Here is a 14,377-nt window from a genome sequence, read left to right as displayed (position 1 = left end):
TTTTCATTAAAATGATTTTATACCACAAACACTTCAGAAAGAGGGTCGATTCACGGTTGGACCGATTTCGACCGGTCCGAAACCGGGTCTAATAACACTAATAGCAAGTCATTACTATTAAGCTTCCATTGGATATCATGGTAAGTAGCCGGCAACAAGAGATGGTCTATTAATTTTACTACTCCCTCATTCCCAAATTATTTAGGGAAATGTTATTTACACTCGCTTTTTTATTATTTGCACTTTCACTATCATTTTTATTATATATATATGTTTTTATTTATTAGATTATATGATATAACAAATGGTGGGAATGCAAATAACATTTTTCATTATTTATTGCATTTTATGATTCTAATTTTTGAAAAATAGTGATTTGATGGTGATGTAAGTAGATTTATTTCCAAAATTATACTCAAAAATTGAATTTAGTATGAAATATAAATAAAGGTGGGGATAACATTGGAAAAACAATCAAAAGTAATTTTGATTTTGATAAGATGACAAACGATTTGGTACATCGTGAAATGAAAAGCACGACAATTTTAATGATGATGAGGTGGAATTTTACTAACCTTATCTTCTATGCTTGTTGTAAACGTGCAACTTGCAAACATTTGCTATAGATGATTCAGGTCCTACAGTATTGTTGTCTAGCAATTTTCCGTTGTCGATTAGGACTTGAATTTCAGTCCAGCCTTTATTCGCGTGCTTTAACTAGAGCCGACCTGTTCGCGTTTGCTAATTCCAGCAAAGGCGAAGCACCACAAAAAAGGCCGATCAAACCATCAAAAAGTGCAAAACAGTTGTGAGAGAGGCCTTAATGAATACCATTCATTCTAAAAGCTATTATTATACGGTTATAAAATGCAACACGTATATATAGACAATAATGTCATTCTTCTACCCTCCGAAGAGAATCTGATGTCATTTATATTATTTGGAAGAGTCCATACAAAAACTTGACAGATAGCCATTTTGTCAGCAAGCCAACAAATAAAAGTGTATTTTCTTTGCCCTTTCCCCTGTTGTACACGGCTTTGAGTTATCCTACAAGGTCCCCAAAGGGGATGGACAAAGCTTGGACTCATAATATATTGCAGTCCCATGGTAGAGGAGAAAAGAAGTTCTTTTGCACAAAGGAAAAAGATTGGCCACAGATACATCTCCATCTGAAAGTTTGCATTTTACATGGCAAAAGCAGCAACATACATTTCTTGCATCATTATTAAGGGACTACTTTTTTTGAATCTTCTCCACCTTTCCGCCTATCCTTGGATCCTTATCTGAAAAGCCATCTTTTTATCAGAATTTTTTTTTTTATATTTTTTATAAACATATTTTTCAATCGCCTTTTTATCTCGCATATATCAAATTGTTACAGTGCATTTTTTTAACAAAAATTTCAGAAAATTGCAATCCAAACAGGAAAATTTTTAACAAATCATTTTTTGGTTCGGTATGAATCTAAGATAATTTTGTTCTCCAATTACTATCTCAACAATAAATAATGCAAATGATCTTATTATCCAACCTAATCCCGGAAAAAGGAACGACCGTGTAAAATTTGAAAGTTTCCATAAAGAAAATGAGTTCTAAATTAGGCAATGAGAACTTTTTTTTTTCCAAATAGATGCAAGTGGATATGACGTTTCCTTGGCGCATGCACTGAATTTTCAAAACAAGTTGAGTGCGAGGATGAGACTTGTGCCCGCCAACACTGTGATTATCAGATTGTACAGCCATGTTTCTAGTCAGTGCGATCATCATTGCGAAATCTTGACCTCCTGGTACTTCTTGCTATGACCAATCACTGCACCTGATCCGCACATGTATTTTCCATTAAACATAATAATTGTCAGCGATTAGTCGTATCTTTTAGGGTCCACCACATAAATAAAGGGTTTGAGCGGATTATTTGTTAAAACTATTGAAGCGCATTTCTTGAAGAGATTGAAGTTCCGTAATTGAACTCATGGAGCTAAAAGCAGATATCAAATCACATACTTCACATACCATAGAAACTTGTTGGGAATCATATAGTAAAGTTCATTTCTTGAAGAGATTGATGTTCAAAGACGGTTTATCAAATCGCACATTTATAATTCAAGGGGAGACTTTTACGCCTCACAATTCACACACTTCAAGTACTAACTTATTAGGGAGTTTCAATGAGGATGGTTCCTTAATTACTGTTTTGGGAATGGAAAGGGAGCACAAAGATGTAGAATTGTTCAAACATCAAACCACATACATATATTCATATATATATATATATATATATATATATATAGACTTGAATTAGGGAAATTCCAAAATATTCCCCTAATTATAAATTTCCGAAGTGAAATGCAAAATCACTTCAGATGCTACTAGACTGTACTAATCCCTCAACACTAGAAAACACAAGAAATGCATACCATAATTATTTCAACATCAAACTAAGTATGGTAAGATGCCCTCCAACCCAATCTAAGTAGGAGGGGATTCTTTTCATTTTCCTTCTCTCCATCTCTTTCGTTCTTGAACTCTGAAAAAGGTGCCAAACAATTCCTCCGCCTCCTCAAGGCTTCATCACCACTAGAACACAAGCAATGCACATCATAATTATTTCAACATCCAACTAAGTATCGTAACAAGATGTCCTCCAACCTACTAATCTAAATAGGACGATTCTTCTCATTTTCCCATTTCCTGCTCTCCACCTCTCTCGCTCTCGACCTCCACCTCAAAAAGGTGCCAAACAATTCCTCCGTCTCCTCAAGGCTTCTGCCCTTTGTCTCAGGAAGCAGCGTACAGAAAAATAGAAAGCCAGCAAATGCAATTGCCCCGTAGAAAAAGAAGGACCCCCCAATAGTAATGGCATTGTACAAAGAAATAAAGGTCATCAAGATTATGCCGCTAGTGACCCTATTGATGGCCACGGCTATGCTGTTCCCCTGTGCCCTCAACTTCAAAGGGAAAATCTCAGAGCTATACACCCAAGCAATCGGACCCATCCCCGACGAGAAGGTCGCCACGCTTGACAACGTGCAGAAAAAGCAAATGCCTATGGCCCATGTCAGCTTCTGTCCTGGATAATGATCAATGACCGTCAATCCAATGGCCAGTCCCCAGAGCGATGCCACCAAACCAGCAGAGCTAGCGATAAGCAATACACGCCGACCGACCCTGTCCAGATAACATGTGGAAATCAAGATAAAGATGGTTTTGGTTACACCGACAGCTATGGTGCAGAGCAACTTCCCGTTAGTGCTCGCGATGCCCGCTTTTTCAAAAATCCTAGGACTGTACATCACCACGGAATCTATCCCGCTCGCTTGCTGGAAGAAATGTACACCGATGCCTGCGATTAAAATGTGCAGAACTTTGGGTGTAGGGTGGATGAACAGCTCTTTCCACACGCCCGCACCGCCCTTCTTGCGTCTGGGCACCTCGACAACGTCCTCATTGCACTCGGCAGGGATGCCGGCGGCTTCCTTGATATCAGCCAATCTGTCGTGTGATTCTTGCAGAGACTCGGAGGTTCTGTCCAGAACTTTTCTTGCATCCGCAAGTCTGCCCTGCATCACCAGCCATCGGGGCGATTCCGGCATGGCCAAGACCCCGAGGCCTAGAAGCACTGAGGGCAGCGCACCAACCCCCATCATGAACCGCCAGCCCAAGTTAATGGGAAGCTTGGCAAAAAAATAGTTAGACACGTATCCCAGCAAGACACCTGTTGCATTCAAGAAACACAAAAAAAAAAAAAATCATTGACTACTGAAATTGAATCTTATATTCTTCTTTTAACAACAACGTTACAAAGTTATGGTACAGCATCCAACGTGATAGGTGATGCAATGTTTTCCACGTTGTCAAGAATTAAAGCGTGGTGACCATAGGAATTATTAATATGTTGCTTGGTGAATAAAAAAAAGTGATAGGTCATTGTTGCAATTGGCGTCTTTGCCTTGTTGGATGCTTCTTCATGCTTGTAGTTATCAAGTTTTGGGTTTAGTCGATTGCTATAATGACCGACTCTCAAATAACTACGTAACCATAGTGATACCTGGCAGGGTTTGTATTGATTCTCGATCCCACCTAATCACCGTCAATCGCACTAGCCTTGAAGGAACCAAGGAAAAAAAAAAAAAGAAAAAACTTGCGGTTCTTGCGAAGTAGTGTACTATTATTCATGTGTTAGGTCATCCCGTAGGATAATCATCCGTTTTACTTGCAGGTCTTGTTAGTTTATTCTCTGTTCTTATCAGATCTAAAGTCCAGCAATCAATCTTTTCATGAGACTCTTCACACAACTCGGGACTTTTCAGGACGGAAGCTCTGGAATCCTAGGATTCCTCCTTGCTCTTCACAACTTGAAAACAATGAGAAGATAAACAATAACGAATTCTAGTGGTTGTTAAGAGACATGAGAAGATGAGTCATCTCCTTAGTCTTTTCATTTGAAGGATAAAATATAAAATGAAGGAAAGACAATCAAGTATTTAACAAATATAGATTCAATGGCGAGAGAAAGGCTATGCAGAGTTTTCTCCACTGTTCGATGACACTTATGGCTAGTTTGGAAGTTTAGGGTAGAAAAAAAAGGAAAAGAAATCTTAAGTTAATGAAAGAAAAAAAAAAAGAAATTTTTTATGTTGTTTGAGAGTTTAAAAAAGAAAAAAAAAGATTTTGGATACATATGTCATTAAAAATTTGTTCAATTAATCATTTTTTAAAAAAAATTCATAGGCACACTTTTGCTTTCTGTCCAAATCAACCCAAAATAGACAGAAAACTTTTCTCTACTGTAGCGTCAAAACAGATCTAACCAAATTAGCCTATTTTCTTTCTTTTTTAACATCAAGAATCTCCCAAACGTTGAAAATTTGATTTCCTATATCACTTTTTTTTTTCCGGCCAAATCTCTCCTATCAAACGCAGTATTATGGGTGAGAAGGGTATGGGAATAGGTGAAAGGATTAAAGAAGAAAAAGTTCAGGCTCGGCTGGGGACAAGTGAGAAGGCTCCGAGGATGCATGATAGGATTAAAAAATCTATATGAAAAAAAAAGGCATTTAACAAAAAGAGGGCTATAGAGTAAATTAATGTCTCACTATGTACGTGTCACGTATTTATTTCCATGCACTTTTGCACTGAGAAGTAAAGTCATCAAAAAGTTATAACTACGGTTGAGCTAATGAGGATAATAGGGCCAACTAGTAGCTAAGTAGCCCCCATTATTAAAAAAAAAAAAAAAAAAACTCATCCTCCTAGTGTTGTTAGACAAAATTTAAAGTCAAAAATTCCACAACCTACACAAACAAGAAAAGATATGGCATTTCCTTCTTTGATAATAAGTTGATGATCCAAAATTACACATCCAACCAATAATTCTTAGCAACAACATTAGGTGGTTTCCTTCATATCCACATCTTGTCTTGTTGTTTATTTTAGATAAATGTAGATGATTATATAAATCATCAATCTAAAAATTATTAAGTTAACGAGTCAATATAAATTAATTTTTTTTTAATAGTGTAAGTGAGACGGCTCCCATCCGAAACCCCGGTTGAAATAAACTAACACGAATGAACAAAATGGTTGGGAGATTAGACTAGCATGGTCCCTTTCCAAGGATGACATTTTCCTTCCTCTGCCCGTTATCATAATTATAAAACGACAAAAATGTACGTATACAAATAAATGTACTTGTAGTGGACCAACCACACGAACAATTTTTTCGGGACAAGCAACAATTTTATTATTATTAATAGTAATATAATAATGGTGGATGAGTCAATAGAAAAAGACCACGTACCAAAGTTGATAAACACTTCGGGAAAAGAAGTGAGAAAACCTCTAGATGATGACGGAGCCACCTCGGCGGTATATACGGGTGCGATCATGAGAGCATAGCCGACTCCTATTCCGGCCACAAAACGGCCAAACATTAGGAAAGCATAGTTGGTGGCAAATCCCATTAAAAAGGCCCCGGCGAAGAAGACGACGGCGGCGATGACTATGGTGTATCGACGGCCAACCAAGTCGGACGTCTTTCCGGCAATGGCTGACCCCACAAGAGAGTATATATTGATGGTTCCCACCAAAATTTCTATTTGTACATCGGAGACGTGAAGATCCTGCTTTATGTAAAGTGTGGCTCCACTCATCACTCCTGTGTCTGCATGTGCATGGACCACCAAAAGATTTCAGTACACACTCCACCTATTAAATTTCCTCAAGTGTATGTTCTACTTCCATCAAGAACAAAATAATTTCTTTAACGAGCCAACAAAAAAAAAAAAATTAGACAAAAGTATAATAATTCTCTCTCTCTCTCTCTTTATTTATTTATTCCTTTTTTTTCGTGGGATTGGAGGGTTTTAGGAAATTATCCATGCTACTACATCAGTAGAAGAATTTCTTCAACAAGCAAAAAAAAAAAAAAAAAAGACAAACTCATGATAATTGTTTTTTTTTTTTTTGGGGTACAGGGGCTGGAGGGATCAGGAAATGAAAAGGGAAACTTTACTGAAAAAGGATAAAATTTATTTTTTTTAAAAAAAAATTTGTTGAAAGAAATGGAGAGGTAATTTAATCTAAGGAAAAGTAAACATTAGGAGCAAGCTGATCTTACCATAACCAAGCAGGATTGATGTCATGGAGGCTAAAAGAGCACAGGCCAAGGAATATTTGTTCCTTTTAGGCCTTGGAGGAGGACCAAAATCTGGAATAGACGACTCCGCCCTAGTAAGGGCTTTACTTAGCTGTTGTTCCGCCATGACAAATCGAGGTTAGAAGCAGGAGGAGGAGGAGAAAGGGGAAAGAGAGAAGATCGATGTAGAGAGTGATTCTTGTGTCTGAAGCTCCGGTGTTGTGACTTGTGAGAAAGAGATGATATGAAATGATTCAAGGATTGAAGAGGGTACAGATGGGCCTTTTATAGATTTCACGAGGGCCGCAAAAAGGATATGCCGTCCCACAGCACAGGACACGGGGTGTTGCCGTTATGGTCTTGCAAGTTGGTACACTTGCGGCCGGTCACTTTTTTGCAACAGAGCACAATAGAAAAGATAAAAACACACTACTATAATTGCACATGACGCATCTAACACGAAACCATACTGATCTCCTTTTCAATAAGAGAGATACAATTTCACAAAATAAAATTAAAATAAAGGGTTTTCCGGTTTTACCTTTTTATTATGTTACAATTACTTTACCAAAGTGAAGGGAAGGCTTGTGGATTGGATTGAACCCGAATTTTCTAGAATTGCTCTGCATTTAGTACAACTTTGGCTCTCCTTGGATTTGCCATTCTCTTGCTATATTGTCTTTGGCTCACCCAGTTTTTCTAAGATTCCTCAACGTTCACTGAAAGTTTAGTTTTTTTTAAAAAAATTTTATTTATAACAGGCTAGGAATGAGATTTAAGAAGCAAGGAGGAAGAAGGGGAATTAATACCCAGGACCTTTGAATCCTAGACTATTGAGAGACCTCTGAATCCCAGAGCATTGAGAGTTTAGGTTTATCCATGTTATTGAGCCTTAGTGGTAGGCATTTGCTTTTTATTATCAATTTCATTTTATTTATTTATTTTTATAAAAAGGTAAATCTATAAGTGGTAGAAAATATCCAATATGTAAAGACATAAAAATGGAGCTTTTAAACTAATATCCTTAATTCCTTACAAGTCATTTTATGATATAACAAATAGTTTTTCCAATTGTAAAAAGATATTCTCTGTTACAATAAAATTCCAAAACTGTTTCTTGATATAAATCTGTTGGATATTGATTTTTTTTTTTCCTTTTGGGGGGCCTAATCTCTTTTTTTTTTTCCAAACTACAACAATAATTTTTTGTATAATCATAATGGATATTACAATGAAGGGACAACAGTCCTAAAGCCTTCCTGTGCTGCTTTGGTCAGCCACAGGGGGAAGGATTCCTTCCAACAAAGATCAAGTTTCAAATCAATAGCAAATTGTGCTAATTGATGGCTGACAGAGTTATATTCCCTTCTGATGAAAGTGAAGCAACATTCAACATAACACTCCCTTAGGCGTCCAATCTGGCAATCGTCATATTTCCTTCCATTGATTCTGTCTATTACGCCTTTGCAGTCCGACTGTGTCCTAATCTTTTTCTCTTTTGGGGGCCTAATGGGTAGAGTGCAGTATTGTAAGTCAGTTCTTTAACATGCCCTTATCTTTTGGGCCTAATATCCTATCTTTCACTTTTAAAATAAAGCTAATTCGTTCTTGACATTTATAAATTGAAATTATTACATCCTTGAAATCAACAATCTGAATCTAACTATCCATCATCCTGATTACAAATTTCGAGGGTATAATTGGTGATGGATTATTTGGTTAATTCAACTTGATATTCACGTAAAATTTAATGAACCCAAAAAGGAAACATTAAAATTATAACATAAAAAATGGATTAATCTTTCATACATTGTATACATTGACGGGTCTAAATACATGTCACATTATTTTAATTTAAATTTAAACACCAAATTTTTATGTATGGTATACATCTAAACTTGTAAGAGTATACTAACGATACACAAAAAAATTTATTCAAAAAAACTCTATTATTCCAAAACAAAGAACAGCCTGTTTATGTTATAATTTTTAATTTTGTTTCTTTTGGTTCAAAAAATGTCATGTAAATGTGATGAGATTGATCGAGTGATCTATCAATTTTATCTGCGAAATTTATTATTGGTTATTGGATGGTTTGATTCATATTGAAAGTTAGATTCAAGGATGTAATAATTTTAATTTTTAAATGTCAAGAATGAATTTGCTTTGTTTTAAAATGAGAGATGAAAGAATATTTTTGTCAAATATGAAAAGTGAAACATGTCGTTTTTCTATACATACATATATATATATATGTATATATATATATATATCTATCTATCTTTCTATCTATCTGCCGACCTACCGATGTTACATATTTCACAAATATCACGATGCACACTTATTTCACAAAACTTTCAATTCTAGTGCACTTAAGATAACTATCTCCAATGTTACATATTTCACAAGTATCACGATGCACACTTATTTTCCAACTTAAGTTGGTAGGACGCCCAAATCAAGTTTTAAGCTGATTTAATTAGAAGTAACAAAAGAATGAAATAATAATAATAAAAAAGTACGCATAGAAGGCATTTAATCCATTAATTAAACAAATAAAAGTTGGGGAATTCCCAAGCTGATTAGCCCTGATTTTCTGGTTTTTGTAAGTTATCATCATCCCTTGTTTATCGAAAAAAGAGAAAAATTGACGTATCATCTGCATGCACGTCGCTCGCGCAACCCCAAGTCAGATCGAAACCAAAATAAATACTCAGTGGTCAGAAGTATTAGCCAATCATCGTCAGGAAGAATACAACTTGAGTACTTCTCCCTGACGGAAAATTAGAATGGATGTGATTGTTTCTTCGATTATTTATTTTTGGGTGTTACAAAATTAAGGGTTGAAGAACAATTTTGAGGTATTTACATCAATCAAGTATATGTTCCCTTGGGTAATTTTTAGGTAAGGACTTATATGGATTGATTGAGAGGTTCTCAAATCAATAAACTTTTGCTGAACATATACTTTTTTTTTTTTTCGACAAAAAAAAAAGTATATGTTCAGCAAAAGTTTATTGATTTGAGAACCTCTCAATCAATCCATATAAGTCCTTACCTAAAAATTACCCAAGGGACCTGCATCTACACTTTCCCACAACAACAATTGTGTACAAGAGGAACTCTTCAATCATGTGGAAGAAAGAATAAAGCTAAAAAATTCCGGGGTCAACACATTCTAATTAAACACTTTGACTCATTTCTACATGTTTATTTGATGATTACATTTTTTTTTTTTTTGTAGTGGACAACTTTTTATTTATAATTCCTTTTATCTTACCGCTCAGCTCAACTCTCGGGAGCACTGGTGATTACATTTAAGATTTAGTTTATCTGAAGTGATTCATTCATTTGAGCGCAAATAAAAATTGGAAGCAACATATTTATTTATTAAGTACTGAACTTAATTATTATTTCTACAACTCCATCATCAACATCTCCCTATGATTACGACATTTAAACGTCGATCATTATCTGGATAAGTAAGCTAGAGAATCATAATTCTTTTTTTCCACTTGTCTAGTTGCGTCTCAGCAAATTATGCTCTTTTCTTCTGGCCTCAAAAAAGGAAAAAAAAATATCCTTATCAGCAAGACAAATTACGCTCTATTTTTCTGGCCCTTCATGATAGATCCTAGCCATGTTGTCGCAGGCAAGTCCTGCAGAATCAATAGAAAACAGAAATTATCCAAAAAGAGGAGCTAAATTAAAAGGAGTCTCCACTTCTTGGAAAGTTTTAGTCGTCTTCTTTGACTCGTTTGAACTCGCGATTTTGATTCGCAGATTTTCTGCATCGGCTACAAAGCACAAATCGCATACCATCTTTCTGCGAGTTCAATTGGCAATTAATAACCACCTTGATCCCGTGCTTGACTGTCTTACCCTGCACCAAGACAAGAAACATCAAGGCCAACTTGTCCAGATGATCTCCAAACATCATGTTAACCTTTCTCTAATCTACAAATTTGTGTTTAATGACGTTTTCTTTGGTTATTCTTAAACTTGCCATTATCTAGCAAAGAGCCCGTTTGAATTGCTATTTTTTAGAGTTTTTGTAGAAAATTGTAATATAGCAATTTGTTGTACACGAGATAGATAGGTGATTGAAAAACGCGTTCACAGACGGAAAACGTAAAAGTTTTTTTTTTTGGAGGAAAATTGCAATCCATTAATTAACTCATGTTTGCGGGTTTTTGGTTTCTTCCTTTGGTGTGTAAAGTGACATTAAGAATCTGGCTCGCCATTATCACAACAAGCCTCACACTTGATGGATTATTATGGATGTCTAAATCATCTGAACTGTCATTACCCTTAAATCAGGTGTTTCCAACGTGGTTATGTAATTTAATGCCGTTTCCAGCTGACCAGATTTTGCCAACAATGACAGGTGTCTTCTTGTATGAGGTCGCAAGTGGTCAACAAGAAAACAAAAATGGCGAAGACGTTTTCAGATCAAAGAAAAGAGACCTCAAACAAACAACTTGCAAATTCCGCTATCAGTACCAGCATCCCACTGAACATCACAAAAGGCTATGCTTTTCAGCGGACTTTCGGATTGGCCCCTTGGAACTTTCAGAGCTATGGACACGTCCCGCTCTTAAAATTTTGTTCATCCATCATTTACAACTTTGCATATATCTTCAGTTCAAGTTTAGCCTAATTTGATACGAATCTCAAGTTAATCAGCATTTTACTCAGCACTACACTTCAAACCAACCCCCTTTAGTTGAGTTGGCAATCATATAACTAACACATTAACATGCAGTGCTAACCGCAAATCAGAATTCAAACTATTACACTTGTTGTTAAATTTAAAGGGTATGCAGTAATGCACTTCATCTTCGATATAGAGAAGCAGAGTTCGATATTGAAGATTGACAATTTTTTGTTTTCTGAATTTGCTCAGATCAATTTGGTTAAATCTAAACTGTCCCTTGAAACTTAGAATATTTACCGTGGAAAACAACATGCACGGATTATGTACTGGAACTGCATAGATTTATCAATATTAGAAATTTTGGAGATTTATGGTGTATATTTTCATTGATTTTTTTATTTAATGTTCGAAGGAAATAAGGGCCTTGTTTGGATTGCGATTTTCCGTCGGAAAATTACATCGTTTTCCGTGATCACATTTCTCAATTACCTTTTTTCTTCACATACATCAAATCGTTACAATAATTTTTCCATGAAAATGCAATCCAAACACTAATATTTGTATCCCTTGTTGTTCTATCGCATGATAACTATGTATTTGCTGCCATTAACGCAATTTTCTCTGAACGGATGAAATTCCATTATTTACCACCAACCCCACCCCCCCCACCACCCACAAAAAAAAAAAAACACCAGAGTTCTTTGTCACTTGGATTAAAAATACATCACTTAGCTTGCACTTTTGATGCTAAAGAGGTCAAACTTGCTGTGCTCAATCAGATGTTAGCCGTTTACAAGCTGTCTAGCAACAATGATGTATATATATTTACAAACCACAGGGGATGTACAAAAGCAACTTACTTCCAAAGCTAATATAAAAATGCAAGTCTGATAATAGACCACATATGTACAAAGCTGTCTAGCACTTTCGAAACTTGACAAAGAACCCCAACAATCTCAACGGTTGCTTTAGGAAGCATTTTATTTTATTTTATTTTATTTTGTTTTCGATAATAAAAAGTTTGGGTGGTATCACTGTCACAGGTCAAGCTACGCCTATGCGTTAGAAACTATTAGTCGCTTTTCGGAATAATTGCACGTTTTATGAGAAAAAGTATTATTGTGTCCTTACCAATTGAGAAGTAAGTGTGTTGGGAATATTTTTAATTTTTTGAAAATTTTTACAATGTTGTGAGTCAGCTCCCAAATAAATTCTAGTGATGAATGAACTTTACTATTATTTGGATAGTGTATTATTTGGAATAATTACTGTAGCACTTTTTGTGATATGATGTATGTGAGATAAAAAGATGATTGGGAATATAAAAAGGTAGGTTGAGAAATGTGTTTGTGATGCAAGCGACATATTATTTGGAATAATTTTGGTATCCAAATACTCCAATGTAAGCAGGATTACAGGAGGGATGGGACAAATTAAGGGTTCAAAAGCCTTTGCAATCACAGAATGGATTGTAAACAGCAATTTATGGTGGGACCTAAACTACCTTAAAATTAAATGGTTGGAATTGAATTTGAAGCACAAATTTTTTGGCAAGGGAAAAATTTTGGTGTGTTTTTGCGCATTATTACTTTAGTGACGACATTATTTACATTGTACCGTGAAATTATTAGTACAGAAACCACTGATCCCAAATTTAGGCTCATCTTCATGGGTTCAACTAATCATCAGACTGACCTCAAGGGTTTCTTGACAGATTTTGGTCCGTCCATCCAAAACGAAGAAACAAGACTGGACTGCCCTTAGTGGATCAAACCAACAGGAGGACTTTCAAACGAAAGCCTAACTCAATCCAATAATTCATACCCAACAAACCGATTACTGCAAACTTAATCGATAAATCACTTTTAGAGGAAGTCCTTGATTAGTACATGCAGCAGCGTCCGCGTCCATCAAAATCTTTTGAAGCCTGCTTGGGTTCCATTCTGAGCAAACAAAATCTCCCCATAAAGATCGAAAAAGCTTGATCCAATGTGAAAACGACCACTCAACTAATGATCAACCCGGCACTTGACAAGAAAGCCCTTTTTCCGGAGGACAACTGCCCATTGATTAATCCAGCTTTGCAGCTTCCCGTTCAAAGATTGAAAGGGAAAAATCTGTCATTGTTTCAGGGATACAGAATTCTTTCTTTTCTTGTTATTTCTGATAAATGATTGATGGTGCAATATTTATGCTTTGTTTTCCTTGAGGTGAAATGAAGCAAGCAATGCTTATTAGGTTAGACGTTACAGCAAGAATTTGTCCGAAGTAAAATCTATCTATATTTTTCTCATTCCATCTTGTCGATTTAACTCTGACGGCTCTTCATTCCAGCTTTGCACCTATTTTTTCACTTGTCCTTTCTTTTTTCCAAGTACCTCAAGGTTGACTGAGCTTTCCTAATAATAGGCTCCTTGAACCCGAGTCATGATACTGACCTTGAAGCATGTCTCGTTTAGAAGAGCATTCACCTTTCTTTGAAGCAGAAAGGCTGAAGATGAATATCACACTCTAAGAATAGTGTGGCTGCTATTGTCCGGGTGCCTTTTTGATATTGAAAAGATGACAAAGAAATCGATTCAAGTATGTTTGGATTAAGTATTGTTTGGATAGTGTGGCTGCTATTGAGTATGTTTTGGATAGAGTATCATTTAAAATAATTATTATAACATTTTTTGTGATATAATGTATACATACAGGATAAAAGGTGATTAGAAATATAAAAATATAAATTGAAAAACATGTTTATGATGCAAACAGAATATTATTTGGAAATAATTTCAGAAACCTTCCTTGAGGTTTCTGACACTTGCACCGGCCTCTTTCAAGGTTTCAAAAATTTCAAAGACCTCCCTTATCATAAAATTGGGTTCCAATGCTTACATCAAACCCGGTGAAATGATGATAGCCTTACAGGTTATAAGACATGTGGCAACTAAGTGGACTTAATCAATTAAATCAGTAACCAATCGAATAAATAAAAATAATCACACTTTAAAACTAAAAAAAATTCTAATTTATTGTGAGAAAAGGACGCCAATTTCTAAATAATCACAATTTAAAACTAAAACAATGCAATA

At 35.6% G+C, this 14,377-nt stretch overlaps 1 protein-coding gene across 1 annotated transcript; it reads right to left on the bottom strand.

Moving 5' to 3' along the window:
* Window positions 1-2,159: 2,159 nt before the first annotated feature.
* Window positions 2,160-6,921, bottom strand: LOC113774584 (putative polyol transporter 1). The gene is made up of 3 exons (XM_027319145.1): window positions 6,623-6,921; window positions 5,804-6,166; window positions 2,160-3,718 (listed from the first exon to the last, which is right to left on the bottom strand). Exons 1-3 carry the CDS (start codon window positions 6,765-6,767, stop codon window positions 2,661-2,663), a joined length of 1,566 nt encoding a protein of 521 aa, XP_027174946.1. The 5' UTR covers window positions 6,768-6,921; the 3' UTR covers window positions 2,160-2,660.
* Window positions 6,922-14,377: the final 7,456 nt, after the last annotated feature.

This window comes from Coffea eugenioides, chromosome 6 (genome assembly GCF_003713205.1).
Source record: "Coffea eugenioides isolate CCC68of chromosome 6, Ceug_1.0, whole genome shotgun sequence".
NCBI lineage: Eukaryota > Viridiplantae > Streptophyta > Magnoliopsida > Gentianales > Rubiaceae > Coffea > Coffea eugenioides.
The sequence above is the reverse complement of the archived record's forward strand: the minus strand, read 5'-3'. Positions and strand labels throughout refer to the sequence as shown.